The sequence below is a fragment of the Lepisosteus platostomus genome, chromosome 2 (assembly GCF_059453375.1).
Source record: "Lepisosteus platostomus isolate fLepPlt1 chromosome 2, fLepPlt1.hap1, whole genome shotgun sequence".
In the NCBI taxonomy this organism is placed as follows: Eukaryota; Metazoa; Chordata; class Actinopteri; order Semionotiformes; family Lepisosteidae; genus Lepisosteus; species Lepisosteus platostomus.
In genome coordinates, this window is record NC_142612.1 from 68,405,285 (window position 1) to 68,419,987 (window position 14,703).

The 14,703-nt window shown below is 40.5% G+C and overlaps 2 protein-coding genes across 2 annotated transcripts; one reads left to right on the forward strand and one right to left on the reverse strand.

Annotated features, from left to right (window-relative positions):
* Positions 1-1,001: 1,001 nt before the first annotated feature.
* Positions 1,002-9,990, reverse strand: d2hgdh (D-2-hydroxyglutarate dehydrogenase). Its single transcript, XM_088615216.1, has 11 exons — positions 9,723-9,990; positions 9,362-9,535; positions 7,810-8,142; positions 7,378-7,435; positions 6,826-6,965; positions 6,270-6,463; positions 5,483-5,651; positions 4,372-4,515; positions 4,024-4,166; positions 3,169-3,334; positions 1,002-2,469 (listed from the first exon to the last, which is right to left on the reverse strand). Exons 3-11 carry the CDS (start codon positions 8,132-8,134, stop codon positions 2,207-2,209), a joined length of 1,602 nt encoding a protein of 533 aa, XP_088471342.1. The 5' UTR covers positions 8,135-8,142; positions 9,362-9,535; positions 9,723-9,990; the 3' UTR covers positions 1,002-2,206.
* On the forward strand, positions 9,553-14,626 carry ing5a (inhibitor of growth family, member 5a). Its single transcript, XM_088615229.1, has 8 exons — positions 9,553-9,680; positions 10,625-10,696; positions 11,232-11,398; positions 11,715-11,826; positions 11,931-12,024; positions 12,653-12,788; positions 12,904-12,965; positions 13,086-14,626. Exons 1-8 carry the CDS (start codon positions 9,617-9,619, stop codon positions 13,123-13,125), a joined length of 747 nt encoding a protein of 248 aa, XP_088471355.1. The 5' UTR covers positions 9,553-9,616; the 3' UTR covers positions 13,126-14,626.
* Positions 14,627-14,703: the final 77 nt, after the last annotated feature.

A 14,703-nucleotide genomic window follows, 5' to 3' on the forward strand; every position in this document is an offset into this window, starting at 1 on the left:
ATTTGGACTGAAACTTTAAATTATTTCCACAGTGCAAATGGAAAAAGACTTGTGGGGACATTGACTAAGGTATGCATGTTCTTTATGACAATAAGCACTTCACAGCGCATGTCAGGCTGAGGCTGCCCTTGGGAGTGTGTCTTTAAAGAACTGATCCTACCTCCTGAAACCCCGATCTTCCTCTTCTTCAGATGCCGAAATGGGAGTTGCACATTTGATGATTTACTAAGGAAAGATAGGGTGACTGTAGCTGGATGGTTTAGAGGTTGATAAGTCACCTACTGTTCCCAAGGACTCTGTTCATTAGAATCAAAGTTGAATAAAGGTGTTCAACTCAGTTGTAATATTCACAAATGAAAATTGTGCACATCTTCAATTTATTAGAATACTTATTGTGCTGCTTTTTTATTCCGTTTAAGGCAGCCACGGGTAGGGTAAATGGCACATTTTTGTCTACTGCCTGGAAGATTGATAAAGGAGAAACTATGAAAGCAATAGATAGTTACCGAATGTACTGTTATGGCATGTATCTTACTCTAAAAGACGTGATGTGAATACTGTATAGAGAAAAAGGTGTTTAACAATGCAGTTAAGCAGGCTGCTGAGGGATTATTTAATGTCGGCGTGGGTTGCTTTGATCATTTTTTTTCCCCACAATGAACAATTAATTTCAGTTGGTCAATATGAAGTTGCTTTCAACCCAAACATACTTTAAAAGGGGGTAGTTTTCTTTTTCAAGTATTGAGAAATTAAAATTCCTCCCAGAAAATGGTGGAAGGGGAACTTATATTTTCACTGGAGCATTTCGATGTACCTGACAAGAAGGCACGTGCCTTCCTGAAATTTGTTTTGAGGTACACTTGTTCAGTTTATTTTCATTTCTCTCTTAACTCATTACTTTCAAATTGTTTACTCAACAACCGACGGATCAGCACTACTCCAACCAGTGAGACCAAAGGGAAAAAAAGGGAGAAACAGATGTTACTTGAATTTACCCACAATTAAAATTTTCATGTTCTTTATTATAGTATGGAAACAGCTGCTAGGTGCCTTTCATGCCTCTGAACATAGTGGATCTAGAAAATGAAATAAGGCTGACAACTTACATTCTTTAAGATGAAACTAATCGGGCTGCTTTGTTAATCAACTGTAGTGGTATTCTGCAGTACTAGGAACACTTCAGAGAAAAGGTATAGTACTTTCTTAAACGTAAAATAGAAGCATTCTTTGCAGTCTTAAAATGATAAAAGGGCCATCTAATGCAACTATTGGTTAACTGCAGTTTAAGTTCCCTTTTTCTGATACTAGAGTCACAACCTTTCTTGTTTTCACATGAATGAAGACATTATTTCTATAGTAGCTCTTGAAGGAAATAGTTGTCCTTGTTTAAGAGGTACACTTCTTTGAATAAACTATGTTGCTTTATTTGATTTTTTCTACATGCAATAAAGACATGTTCACAGCACTGCAACCCCAACTTGTCCTCATTTTCCTTTTGACAGAGTCTCCAATGTTTTTGGAACATCAGCTATACATTATGGATCACCATCAAGTGTAACAAACCATATTTCAAAATCAAAATGAACTGACCCACATTTTGAAAAACTTAATATGAACTGGAACCTCACCCCAATACTCAATGAAAATTAAAAACAGAGGAAATGTATTTTTCATATTATTGTTGGGTATTTCAATAGTTTTATTAGTTTTCCTATAAGTTTTGCATTTATTCAGTGCCATATTTCTGCTGCAGTTTTTTAACTTAATATTAAATACGCTCTATGGTTTTTAAAACATTTCAGAATAAGAACATTACAATTATGTGATGCAGTTTATCCATCTCAAAGCCCATGCTTCACTGCATTGTACCCACAATTAAGTAATATTTGTTAAGCATTTAACTTTTCTTAAATCAGGAATCTAATGGATTTGTACCAAAAAAATTTAAATGGCATTTAAATTAAGATACATTCAGCAGTACTGAATTCTGTCCGGTCTCCATTAGAACTGATCATTCTGATTGAAAGATGCATTCTACTCAATATTTTCCTTTTGGTAATGTTACCAGAAGACAGCTGGTGATTGCAGAAGGTTATTGAGCAAAGCACATGTACGTTCTTCTCAAAAGTGAAATATGTAATTAACAGGACTAGAAGGGAGCAGAGCACAAAGGATTAGCAAGAAACATGAGCGTCCTGTCCTTCTGTCATGGACAAGTGTCTGGCAGGGTTTTGTAAGGGTTGAGGATTCCCTTTGGGTCTAGAATGGCTTTGATGTACCCCATGAGTAGAACCACTTCAGGAGGCTTGCTGAAGTGAATGTAGTTCTTCTTCTTCAAACCCAGGCCATGCTCAGCACTGATGCTCCCATGATGATTTGCAGTCCATTCGTAGATAAATGGCTCAATGGCAGACAACAAAGCAGCATCATAAAAGGGCGAAGTGATATTCAAGTGGAGGTTTCCATCCCCTGAAAGACAGTAAGGTGTCACATGAGAAGAACACTAGGCCATCAAAAACTGAATGTCCTTACCTGACAAAATGTATTATGGAAACAATTTCCTTATTTTACCAACAGGGTGCAGTTGACATGGTGGCTTCATCCATCATACATCTGTTAAAATTATTCCAAACCAATTCCATCTACTCTTCACATATCACATATACTCTTCCATATCAAATTGTACTTTTTAAAATAAACTATTCACTCAGTCATGTGAGATTGCATTACATGAATGTCTGTCCAGACAGGATAAAACTATTTAATGCCTCCAGTTAATCATGTCAGCTTGGCTGTATAGACTTGCTACACATCACATGCAATTTCACAATAAAGATAACGGACAAAAGGAAAAGAGCAACATCATTTTTAAGTCAAGCCAACTGTCGACTGTTTTTCTTAATCCCTGAAAGAAATTCCCTGGACAGCAGAGAGTGACGGTGAACATACTATATATCTCAACAAGTTATTCATACTCCTGTAATCAAATTAGAGAGTAATACTGCCGTAGTGGTTGTGCTTCCTGCAGTACAGGGACTTCTAATACACTGCTGTTTCCAAAACTTTGGTACAATATTTGTATATAAAAATCAGTCCAGTATTGTTTTCATCATTTTGCATTAGCAACATATCACAAAGGTCTGGCTTGAGTAGCTACAAGTACTTTACCCAGGTGTCCATAGCCAACAACATTCTTGGCCCTCGATCCTACATGTTCTCGCATGTCCTCTACCAGCTGGTAGATCTTCTCCACAGGCAGTGAGATGTCATATTTGTAAGTGTAGCCATCGTGTCTCAGGGCTTCTGTGATTCGTTCCCTGATAGCCCAGAGCGCCTGCAGAGTCAAACAGAGGGCCGCATCACTTCATCCGTGTGACAGATACATCACACTCAATTCAATCTTTTGAGGTGCCACATATTAATGAACGTCATTTCAAACAAACTGAATTAGCTAAATAAGAATAATCATTCTTAAGTAAATGCTACCATTTTTATTAAAAGTGGTATAATTCTTTCACTCTAAGAGAGCCACAGAAATATGAGAAGGTTTAACGGGTAAACAAAAAGCTGTAGTTAAAATTACTTTTGAAGGAAAAAGTTCTCTTCCAAGAGTATTGTTAGTCAACTAGATTTAGAATAAGACTACAGTCAGAACACACCTGTATTTTTACTGATATCTTCTCCTTTTAATTTTGTCTTCCGCATTAGTATCTAGTAAGTTATTGTGTAGGAAGATTGTCCTCTGGCATAAATTAATTCAACGGAGAAGCAAGAACAAATTGTTTTCAGGAATTAAAATATATAAACAATCTTCTGTACAAATATGGAATATAGAGTGATTTCATAGGCCACCTAACAACGATTTTTGCTTCATGGGGTTGCTTAAGAACATGTATATTTAAACAGTTGGTAAATGCTATGGAATCAAATCCTAAATAAATTGCTAAGGTTACGAGAACTACATCTACACACAAGGTTACCAATAATATGATTTTTTTCTAACAGACAGATGGGTAGAATTACCTTAATTTTGATTTCTTCTGTAGCAACTGTCCCATCAGTCACCAATGAGGAGGTCATGACCTCCTCCAAGAAACTGTGCAGCTTCTCTTCATCATGGGCAGCATTGGAGCCCGCCGTCTCAATCACAATATAAAATGAACTCTCTGTGTAAGAAGGTGATGCTCCATTGAGGAATAACTCACACTCTTGTCCAATTTAATCTAATGTCCACACTCTTCTGATACTACTAGTATCATGTCCCTTCCAATCAAACATTGGAACTGTAATTATTATTTTATGTCCGAACAACAGAGGTGTCAAATATAATGACAATATTAATTATAATCGGATCACTAAATTTGTTATTACCTTTAATGGGGTTGGTCAGTCTCAGGTGATCCTCCACCAGTTTCATACAGGCACTGTCCAAGAATTCAAAAGCAGAGAGGATCTCTCCCAGCATGCCCCTGCAGCACTGGAATACCTCCAACAGCTGTTCGAAACTGGAGCAGCCTAAAAGCATGAGGAAATACTTTTAAATGGCAGTCTCAGAGCACAGAATTACAATATCAACATTTAAACAATATCCTGCAGAAATATCCTTTACTTGTTTTGGAATTTTAGCTTGTAGATGCCAGTAGTTAGCACTCTGTCCTCTGGACTAGAAATTTCAAATCCACATCTTTGGTGACGGAGGGCATTTTCCCCAGTGTTGGTATTAAAGACCAAGGCACCTTTTACAGAACAATGATACAGGACTTGGACTCATGATGAAATAACTATAGTATCCCAGCACCCTACCATGGGCTAAAATAGTATCATCCCATCACAGTTACCTTGAAAACGATTCATAATCCTAGAGAATCTCATGATCAATATGGAAACCCAATTTTTTTAAATGTATGCATCTGCTACATGAATAGCACATGAGGTTCACAAATGATGCAAGTCTATTCTAGAAGCACAGAGTTCAAGGTGGGACTGCAGGATGTCCATCGTAAGGGAGACATCAATTAAACTAACCAGCCTATCTTTAAAAAGTGTATATAAACCAGAACCCTAGTTTAAAAATATGAAGGACAGCTCTAACCAACCACATCATAGAACAGAAAATGTGGAAAACTTATCATTATCTCAGGTATAGAGGTCCTGTAGAAAACTGAAATAACCAGAGCCACTACATACCTCTGGGAAAAAAAACATTAGAATGTTTTACCATCTAAAATTGATTTGCTACTGTTGTAGTAATTAGAAAATATTTTTTTCTTGCACACACCTTTTCAGGATTTTAGACTGACTCCGATAGGCTTGCAGTGATCAAACAAACAGAGTGATAAAAGAAAAAATGAACACTCATCAGATAAGAATACACACATAAGCAATGATGTCTGGAGCTTCGGAGTGTCGGTGTTCTGTTGGTAAGGGAGTTTGCAATGTCCAGTAAGACAAGCATGTACATTAAACACCATTGACAGCGCACCCAGAAAGGCCAGGTTGACTGCTTTTGGTTTGCGTGGACACAGGATGGAGACAGCCGTGATGACCCCCAAAGTGCCCTCTGACCCGATGAACAGCTGTTTGAGGTCGTAGCCCGTGTTGTCTTTTCTCAAACCTGTCAGACAGTTCAGGACCTTCCCATTGGCCAGCACCTGCACAGAACAAAGCATCGTGTGAAAGGCACGTACCAGGCCTGAGAGAAGTCTGAATTCTCAACCTTGACTTCTCTTAAAATTGTCTTTTAGAAAATACCTCATCCAAATTCGGAATCGCAAATTACTTTAGGACTCATTTACAAGGTTTACTCTTGTAACAACACAATGAGAATGAGGACCAACAGATCCCCCCCCCCCCCCCCCAAGAGCCCAGCTGCTGGATCTATTTTTCTCTGGCAAGCTCAACAGCGTCTGAACGGAGACTTGGTGGGACGTCTCTCACTGATGTCACTACGAAGCCTGAAGGGGTTTGATAAATCACAGGAGCCAGTGATTGGCCAAATGCGGGGAAGACCCTGGTTGACAAATGCCCATTCAATCTCAGGTACGTGCCATACTATTGGGCTGAGGAGGTTGTATGTATTGGGGAAAATGTCAAGATATTGTCATTCTGGCGATACCTTGGCCATAATTAATTCCCAACAGTTTGGACAGATGGGTATAAAAGGTGTAGCAAATACCCATTTATGCGCTGGTGATCATCTGACTCGTACAAACAAATTAGGGATAATGTTGCCATCCTGTACATCCCACTCGAACACGGGGGTAACTCACCACCTCCATCCCCAGCACCGTGCCTCGCAGGGAGCCGTACCGCAGCAGTCTGAGACCCCCGGCATTAGTGGCCACGTTGCCCCCAATGTGGCAGCTGCCCTTTGCACCAAGGTCCAGGGGCATGATGAAATCCCTCTCCTCCACAAAGCTGGAGAGGTTCTCCAGCACGCAGCCAGCCTGGCAAGTGATGGTGCCTGGACAGCGAGGAGTGGGCTTTGGTTTAAGATGAGCAACTATAAGCTGGCGCTTGAGCTCATAGAGTCTTCAAATCTGTACAATTCAAGCTCATGGATTCGCTGATCTTTAATACACATTGGGAAAATTAATATACGGTATTCATTTACTTCCGATATGTTGAGAGGTGTTATAAATTTGTCATGAAAGTACACAGGGATAACAATTTCCCACTCTTTATCCCGAGAAGATTTTTCAGACGTTATTTAATGAAACAGTGGTTACCACGTACACGAACACAGAACAGTGACCACTCCTTGTTTGATGCGTTACAGATATCACTAACTTGACTTTTTGACCAGCTGTAGAGTATGGAACTAACCAGACACGCTGTCAAAGCTCAGGACCTGGTTCATGAGGGCTGTGGAAAGGATGATCTCGTCAAACACGGGCACACTGCCTCCCACCAACCCTGTGTTACCACCCTGGGGTGTCACTGCCAGCTTGCGCTCATTGCAATACCTGAAGGACCAAAGGTGCCCGTCACTGTGCAATCAGAATCACATAGGTAAATCTGTCGGGCAACAAACCTTTCAGCAGCCATGCTTTTCATACGCAATCAGCTTCACTGTCAGATGACAATTTACCATTATGCTTGGATATCTGCTCTAGACATTTCTTTTTTTTTTCTAAAAGAGATTTAATATTTTGACATGGTGTGGACACATAGTTCCTATATTTCTCTTTATTCAACAAATATAATTTCATTATCTGTGTCCTGCTATTTTTTCCACTTCACTTTCACTCAGGTTTGTGTATTAACAACTTCAGGTAAGCATAATAAAGCAAAACATATAGAAAAAGAAAAGACTTTAATGAGAAAGCCACTTCTGCCTGTAGACAACCTCAGTGTGAGGACTCTTGCAGTACCTACCTGAGAATATGAGAGACTTCTTCTGTTGTTCGAGGTCTCAGGAGCAGCTCACTGGAGCCTAGAGGCAAAAGAAATCCATTCAGCTGCCCCGCTCTCTCTCACTGCAGTACACCTGCATTCATACAACACCTAAGCACTGCTCGGAGGAGATGCAGAAATTCTCCACCGGAAAAAAAAAAGTTTTTTACATCTATCGCTCATCTACAACCAGAGCAACGGCATCTGCACATCGCTAGCTGCGCGTGTACCACGGGGGAGCCGCAGAAAACAAAATGCTGTCTCTTTTCAATCAGAATGTCAACAATCTAAATCTCACTGCATCACTGTTGCTTGGAGTTGACACATGCTTGATGTTAAATCAATCGTCTGCAACCCGAACACGAGGCATCAGGGAGAGGAGGAGGAGGAGGAGGAGGAGGAGGCCCGCCTCACCTCGTACGGACTGGAGCCAGTCCACGTTGCTCGGCTCCAGCACTTCGGGGTCTGTGATGGCCCTCCCTGGCAGCAGCTGCTCAAAAAAGGCCAGGTCCTCCCGGGAGATGGTGGCAAAGGGGAGCCTTTTTGGCGCAGAGGCTTGCGCGGCTCCGCCTGTCCCCCCCTGGGCCCGCGTGGAGTGGAACCGGCGCTCTGGGCTCCCGCCGCAGACTGGGAGCCCTCTCCCCTCGCACAGGATCGAGGACGCCGGACCCCGACAGAGCGCCCGTCGCGCCCTCACTTTCAGGGCCACTCTGCGAAGACCGTGGAATAGAGCCGCCATTGGGGACCCTGCGGGGACACAGCATCGCAGCCAGGTTAAAAGCCATGCCGAGACCTCTCCCCCACACACTAGAAAATTAAGTCAGAAGAGCCTTTATCAGTCCATCCATGTTCTAATCTCTTTGTCCAGCTCAGGGGAGCCAGCAAACAAGGGGCACAAGGCAGGGCACACCCTGGACAGGACAGCAGTCCACTGCAGGGCACACACAGACACACTCACACCAGGTTTGATTTTCCCAGAAGCCCATTAACCTACCAGTATGTCTTTGGACTGTGGGAGGAGAGCAGGGCACCTCGCAAAACCCCTGTGAACCTGCAGATAGCACCCCAAATCTGGAAATGAACTCGGGGCCCCAGTAAGGCATGGCAGCAAAGTTAACCACTGTCCCTTCCTCGGTTTCTGTGGTGTCTTCTTTATTATAGGGTCACAAAACTTGTTAATGGGGGGCTGTACTTCATCTGATCCATTTCTGCACTCCAGTTTATTGCCAGGGAAACAGATCCATTTCAAAGTTCACACAAACCCCAAAGAGTATTTTTGGCATCAGACAAGCCAAGAGTGGAATGACTAAGATTTTGATTTAAGATTTTATATTAGCATCACTTTGATTATAAAGGCACCACCGCCATTGGATTAACCAAGCTGTTGAAGACCCAGCATTCAACAATTACAGATTAACTGGACATTCCGTTTCCTTTCCAACAAAAAAACATGCAGACTAGTTTGTGATCCCTGTTCGTTAGCTGTTGGATAAACTAAACATAGAGTTTACTGGCTGTGGGGCCGAAGACAAATAAATCCAGATGTATTACCTTGTCCTTTTTTATATTAATCATGTTAAGCCTTACCATCACAGCGGTGTAACAAATCACAACACAATCTTATCTATTGAGCCGCTATATCTTTGCACATTTTCATTTTTTCGAAGGGAATTGAAAAAAGTTTAAGATTTACGGAGCTACCGAGTATCGGTACCTGGATTTAAAGGGTGCTATCCACACACAGACTACAAGCAAGGGCTCTTAAGCAAGAGCATTATGTTTTGTTTTGATATGTCTGTGTTTTTAAAAACCATCCCGAATATCCACAAATCCGTAAATGCACACTCAAAATGACCCGTCCTTGGGTTCACTTTGCTCCGTTAATCCGTAGGGGTCATACCAGACTGAAGAAGCGTGTCGCTGAAGCACTCTGTCCAGGAAATGGTCACAGAGATAGATACAGTACCTGTTTGTGCAGCGCGACACTCAAAAACATCCAGCCAGCTGCAATCCGCTTCAGTACGCCGCGAATTTCAACGCCGAGTCTGTAGGACAATTTCCTGCTTATGAATATTACGAGCACACCGGGCCCCCGTTTTGCCCAATCAGGTCTGCCCATCCGCCTCTGCTCCTCTGGGGCCTATCAGAGCAAAGGAAGTAATGAATATTTAATTAGGCAGCGAACTGTACGCCTCACGCGGGCTGGATTAAAAAAAAATACATGTTTATGCTCCTGGAAACCGAAAAGATGGCGACGGCAATGTATCTAGAGCACTACCTGGATAGTAAGTAGCGAAATACCGACACGCGAGCGGGCTCATGCTTACGGGGTATTGTAGTCTTGTAGCATTATTGTTGTTTTGTTTGAGGACGATAACCGAGCCATACGCAATCGGGAAGAAATCGCTAGACAGGAGACCCGCAAAAGAGCTAGCACCCTCAAGTTTGTAGTTAAATGACGTTCCCTTGGACGTGTCGTGAGTGAAACTCTGCGGGAGTCACCTCCAGGAAAAACATCAGATGTCTTGATTTAATCATGTGTGATCGGGGAATGTTGCGTTTTACACTGCCGTGTATTTACGCGGGTGAACAGGAAGCCCTTGGTTCACAGCGGAAGTTGGTAATTAAGTTTTTTTTAAGTCTTCGTCACCTTAATATGGAATTAGTTTTTTTTCCCGCCCAAGTTCGCGGATATTGAGAACGTATATGTCGCATTGTCTTAGACTGCTGTTCAAATCCCGTGTCGGTGTAGGATACTGGAATAAATAACCCGCTTCCATGAGGCAGAGCGGGATGTTTGATTTCAAAGTGCGTCACACGGACCGGCCTCTCTCCAGCCGTGGCCACTGGTTAGAAAAGTCACAGCAGGAAGCGCTTGTTCTCAGCCAGGGTTTTGATAGGTTGCGCGTCGTGATGAAACCCGCCAAAGACGTATGTTTCAAAATGTGCAGTCTGCATGTGTTCGTTGTATTTAAGAAGGGAGGCGAGCTGTGCTGTTGCATCGGGATGCAAAATATCAACTCCAAAGCGTGCGTTTCCAGCCGCGTAAAACATGGCAGGATGACAGGAGCATAAAAAGGGCAAACATTGAAGGGAAATGCCCAGTGTTTGTGTTTGCTCAAAAACAAATACATCATCCCCCAGAACACTTGAAATCTCTTTCACGCCCCGTTTCCCGTTAGACTAAATAAGCCTTTGCTTCCAGCCATTGTCCTCTTGTGTATCCTAGGTATTGAAAACCTGCCCTGCGAGCTACAGAGGAACTTCACCCTGATGCGAGAGTTAGACAATAGGACAGAAGGTATGGAAAATGTATCGCTAACCTTCTGACATCATAGCAGTGCCGTAAGCCTGTGTGGCAGGAGGCTTGTTAAAGCACAGTAACTCCCATGCAAACACAGGAACATGTACAGTATTTGTAGATAATGTTTCAGTACGTTATGAATATAAATAAAGTACTAAGTGAAGGTTACTCTTTATTTAAAATATATTTGAGATTACCGAAGTGCTAAAGATAGTTAAACTTGTAAACAAAATGTTGTTTTTTGTGTTTTTTAGTAATATTTCTGGATGTCCTGAATTGTCTTTAGTGGGAATAAAATATGTTTTATATAGTGAAACTTCATGCACATGTGTGTTTAAATGGTGACATTTGTGTCTTTCAGTTAACACCAATATTGGTCGTGTTTATAATTTGTTACAACATGCAAAAAGCAGTGATTTTTAACAACTGTGGTGTAAAGATTCTTACAGCATTTATGGTAATAGTAATATTTGGAATATCCTTACATAATGTAAGCTGTTTCCTTCAGTTGTGTTTTCTCGTACTACTTCAGAAAAGAAGGCAGAAATAGACCAGTTGGCTGCAGAATACATTGCAAATGTGAGGAACCTGGCTTCAGAGCAGAGAGTGGAGCACTTACAGAAGATTCATTCAGCCTATAACAAATGCAAAGAATACAGTGATGACAAGGTTCAGCTTGCCATGCAGACATACGAAATGGTTTGTGTTTCTGTTTTCTTTTTATAAAATTGTATTCAGCCATTGGCACTGTTACAAAAGTAAAAAAAAAAAACGGTTCTGACCAGATCCTTTGGTCATCAGTAGCTGTACCACCTTGAAACCTCATCCTGTAAAATCACAGATGAAACAAAATGCTGGGTCTGGTCAGCATAGGATTGGGCAAACTCTTAAGAGTTAAATAACAGACTGCAATTGGAAATGGTATTGGTAGACCAGTTCAGCATTTCTGGAATATATTGTGCGTCCCGAGTTGAGCTAAAATAAAGTGTGGTAGAAACATGTTTCGTCTCACCAGGTGGATAAGCACATTCGGAGGCTGGATGCAGACCTTGCCCGCTTCGAGGCAGACCTGAAGGAGAAGCTGGAAGTGAGCGGCTATGAGAGTCCTGATGGAAGAGGCCTAAAGAGTAAGGAGGGGGGATGTTTTTTGGCAGACTCTTGTCTTAGAACTTTCACCACCCAATGGACTTCAAAATGCAGTGCAACCTAACTCATATTTGCATTTGTGCAGAGGGCAGGAGTCAGAAGGACAAGAGGGGGTCGAGGGGGAGAGGTAGGAAGGGATCTGATGATGACTCCCCCAAGAAGAAAAAAATGAAGAACAGGTGTGTAGTTGTGTTCTGAGTCACCCGGGGTTTGTAGCCATGTGGAAGTTTTGCAGTATGTTTCAAAGTAATTTTTGATGTTACAAATGAAGAAAGTAAACAAAAATACTTTTGTGCTAAGTAACATCATAAATTACTGCATTCCTAGCACTAGTTTTGAAAAAAGATGGCTGTGAAAATTATGTGGTATATCACCCTATAACTTGACACTGAAGCTAGGTAAGTGTGAGCCTGGACAGTACCTGGATGGGAGACCTCCTGGGAAAGCTAAGGTTGTTGCTGGAAGAGGTACTGGTAGGAGCAGTAGGGAGTGTTCATCCTTCAGTCTGTGGGTCCTAACGCTCCAGTGTAGTGATAGGGACGCTATACTGTAAAAAGGTGTCCTCCTTCAAATGAGATATAAAACTGAGGTCCTGACTTTCTGTGGTCATTAAAAATCCCAGGGCATTTCTTGAAAAGAGTAGGGCTGTAACCTAGGTGTCCTGGACAAATCTCACCCTGGCCATTAGCAGCCATGGCCTCCTAATAATCCCCATCTATCAGTTGGCTTCAACACTCTGTGTAAGTTTTTTTCTTTCAGAATGACTATTTAGTTATATTTGTTTTTCTCATGTTTGTATCTTCACAGCCCAGACTACAATGATTCTATTCTAGCTGTGCATCCTTCTGACGTCTTGGATATGCCTGTTGATCCCAATGAGCCTACTTACTGTCTGTGTCACCAAGTGTCATATGGAGAAATGATTGGATGTGATAACCCGGATGTAAGATGTTTTTTACATGCAACATTTAATAGATTACATCAACAAAATCTTTATTCAATTAGTACTTAATTATTGACTTTTAAAAAATAAAATGCCTTTTTTTTCCTCTTATCAGTGTCCAATAGAGTGGTTTCACTTTGCTTGTGTTGATCTTACTACAAAGCCAAAAGGGAAGTGGTATGTACAAATGAATTGTTTCAACTTTATCCTCATTAGCAGTAATGATATAATGATTTTTTCTTTTGTGCTTTAGATGTAAAATGTTGTTAATGACTTGTTTTTTCTTGTTGATTTCAGGTATTGTCCTCGCTGTATCCAGGACAGAAAGAAAAAATGAGAATTGGATTACCTTTTGAGAAAGATTATATTTTGTTTATATAGTATAATTTATATACATATTTTCCCTTTCCTTGACCATATTTTTCATAGGATCAGTCATAACATCAAGGTCTTTTTAAATCCCTTGTTAGTGACTTGAAGTATGCATCAGACCTTGTCCATTGGACCATATAAAACCCTAAATGACACCTCAGACTTAAACTGATTAAGACACAAGAACCCAATATTCGTAAGGACAGGCATTAGCTTAAGATTGAAGCGATGAAAGGTCTGTGTTTCAGTGTTTTGGATGTTTCCACTGACCTACCTCACAGGTGAAGAATACCATAGTTTTTTTAGCCCTGCCGAAATTCAGCAGGTAGAAAATTGTTCAAATCCAGCTTGAGCCAAAAATAAAATGGATTTTAGTGATTCCATCCACAGAGCAACTAGCTTGATCTTGATCTTCTGTTTTTTTATTCGTGCACAAGCTCTGTAGTAAAAAAAAGTTTTTTTTACTAGTCTTCATATGAGTGGTTCCAGGATACTGAATTAATTTGCTTCCGTTACAGTTCTATAATGGTAACTGTTGAAAATGTAAAATCTTTTGGAGATTTGACTAATTTTTGGCATGTCAACATCTAGTCATATTTGCACTTCTGGTAGAAGCCCTCCTGTGCATTCTTCAGCACCCTTACTGAAGTTCAATATTTCTGGGCATGAGCAATTGCATTTTAATGCTCAAATTATTGATGGAAAGTGCAGATTGTCACCTTTAAAAGTTGTAGTGAGTAATTGTTGAGCTTTAATATAACCATTGTCAACATAACTAAAGCAAACAATTGGTAGGTACTGTAAGGATTTTCAGAGTGGGCTTTTTTTAAAGAACTGCTACGAGTTTATAATTAACCCTTGTTAACGGAATACTGGGTTAAGTTTTAGATTTGTTTTTAATATCAGACATACAGTAGGGTACCTCCTTTTATTATACAGATTTTAAAATTAACTTCTTCCAAAAAAGTAATTGTCTTTTTTAAGATGAACCATTCCTAACTCATGTAAATATAGGTTATAGAAAGCACCCAGTTTAAAAATCTGACTAAGCTTATTGTTAAATAATTAGTTGAGATTAGAGCAGATACAAGATCCGTTTATTTACGAGCACAGGCCTTGATCCACGATGATCTGCAATTAAGAGTTGTACTGTATATAATGGCATATTGTAAAATTGTAGATGGAAGAGTACTGTAGAAAGTCTTATAATGAATAACATGCACTGAATCCATGCCAAAAATAAGAAAAATCTGCTGCTTGAACTATTAACTGAAACTCATTCTATATAATCTTAAATGAATGTAGAGGTGGATTTGTTTTTTAAGAACTGTGAATCTTACTTTAAAAAAGTAAGGGATGCTGTACAGTTTGTTTTGTTTGAAGAGGTGGCACAATATTTATATAAATGTGTAACTACAGTGTTTTAATTGTTGTAAACAAAAATAAACAGTCATCATAGAATAATATTCCAGTCTGTAGTATGTGCTGCTAGATTATGACATTGGTTCTTTCAGGACCAGTTGGGCTGGTTTCACAGATGCTG

What these genes read in the sequence shown, in the direction of transcription:
- d2hgdh (XM_088615216.1), bottom strand. Translation starts at nt 8,134, where the DNA reads ATGGCGGCTCTATTCCACGGTCTTCGCAGAGTGGCCCTGAAAGTGAGG. An exon ending in CAGAAGAAATCAAAATTAAG is followed by an intron (nt 3,335 to 4,023) that starts GTAATTCTACCC and finishes TTGACTCTGCAG; the next exon opens with GCGCTCTGGGCTATCAGGGA. An exon ending in TGTTGGCTATGGACACCTGG is followed by an intron (nt 2,470 to 3,168) that starts GTAAAGTACTTG and finishes ACTGTCTTTCAG; the next exon opens with GGGATGGAAACCTCCACTTG.
- ing5a (XM_088615229.1), top strand. Translation starts at nt 9,617, where the DNA reads ATGTTTATGCTCCTGGAAACCGAAAAGATGGCGACGGCAATGTATCTA. An exon ending in TGATGGAAGAGGCCTAAAGA is followed by an intron (nt 11,827 to 11,930) that starts GTAAGGAGGGGG and finishes GCATTTGTGCAG; the next exon opens with AGGGCAGGAGTCAGAAGGAC. An exon ending in ACAAAGCCAAAAGGGAAGTG is followed by an intron (nt 12,966 to 13,085) that starts GTATGTACAAAT and finishes TGTTGATTTCAG; the next exon opens with GTATTGTCCTCGCTGTATCC.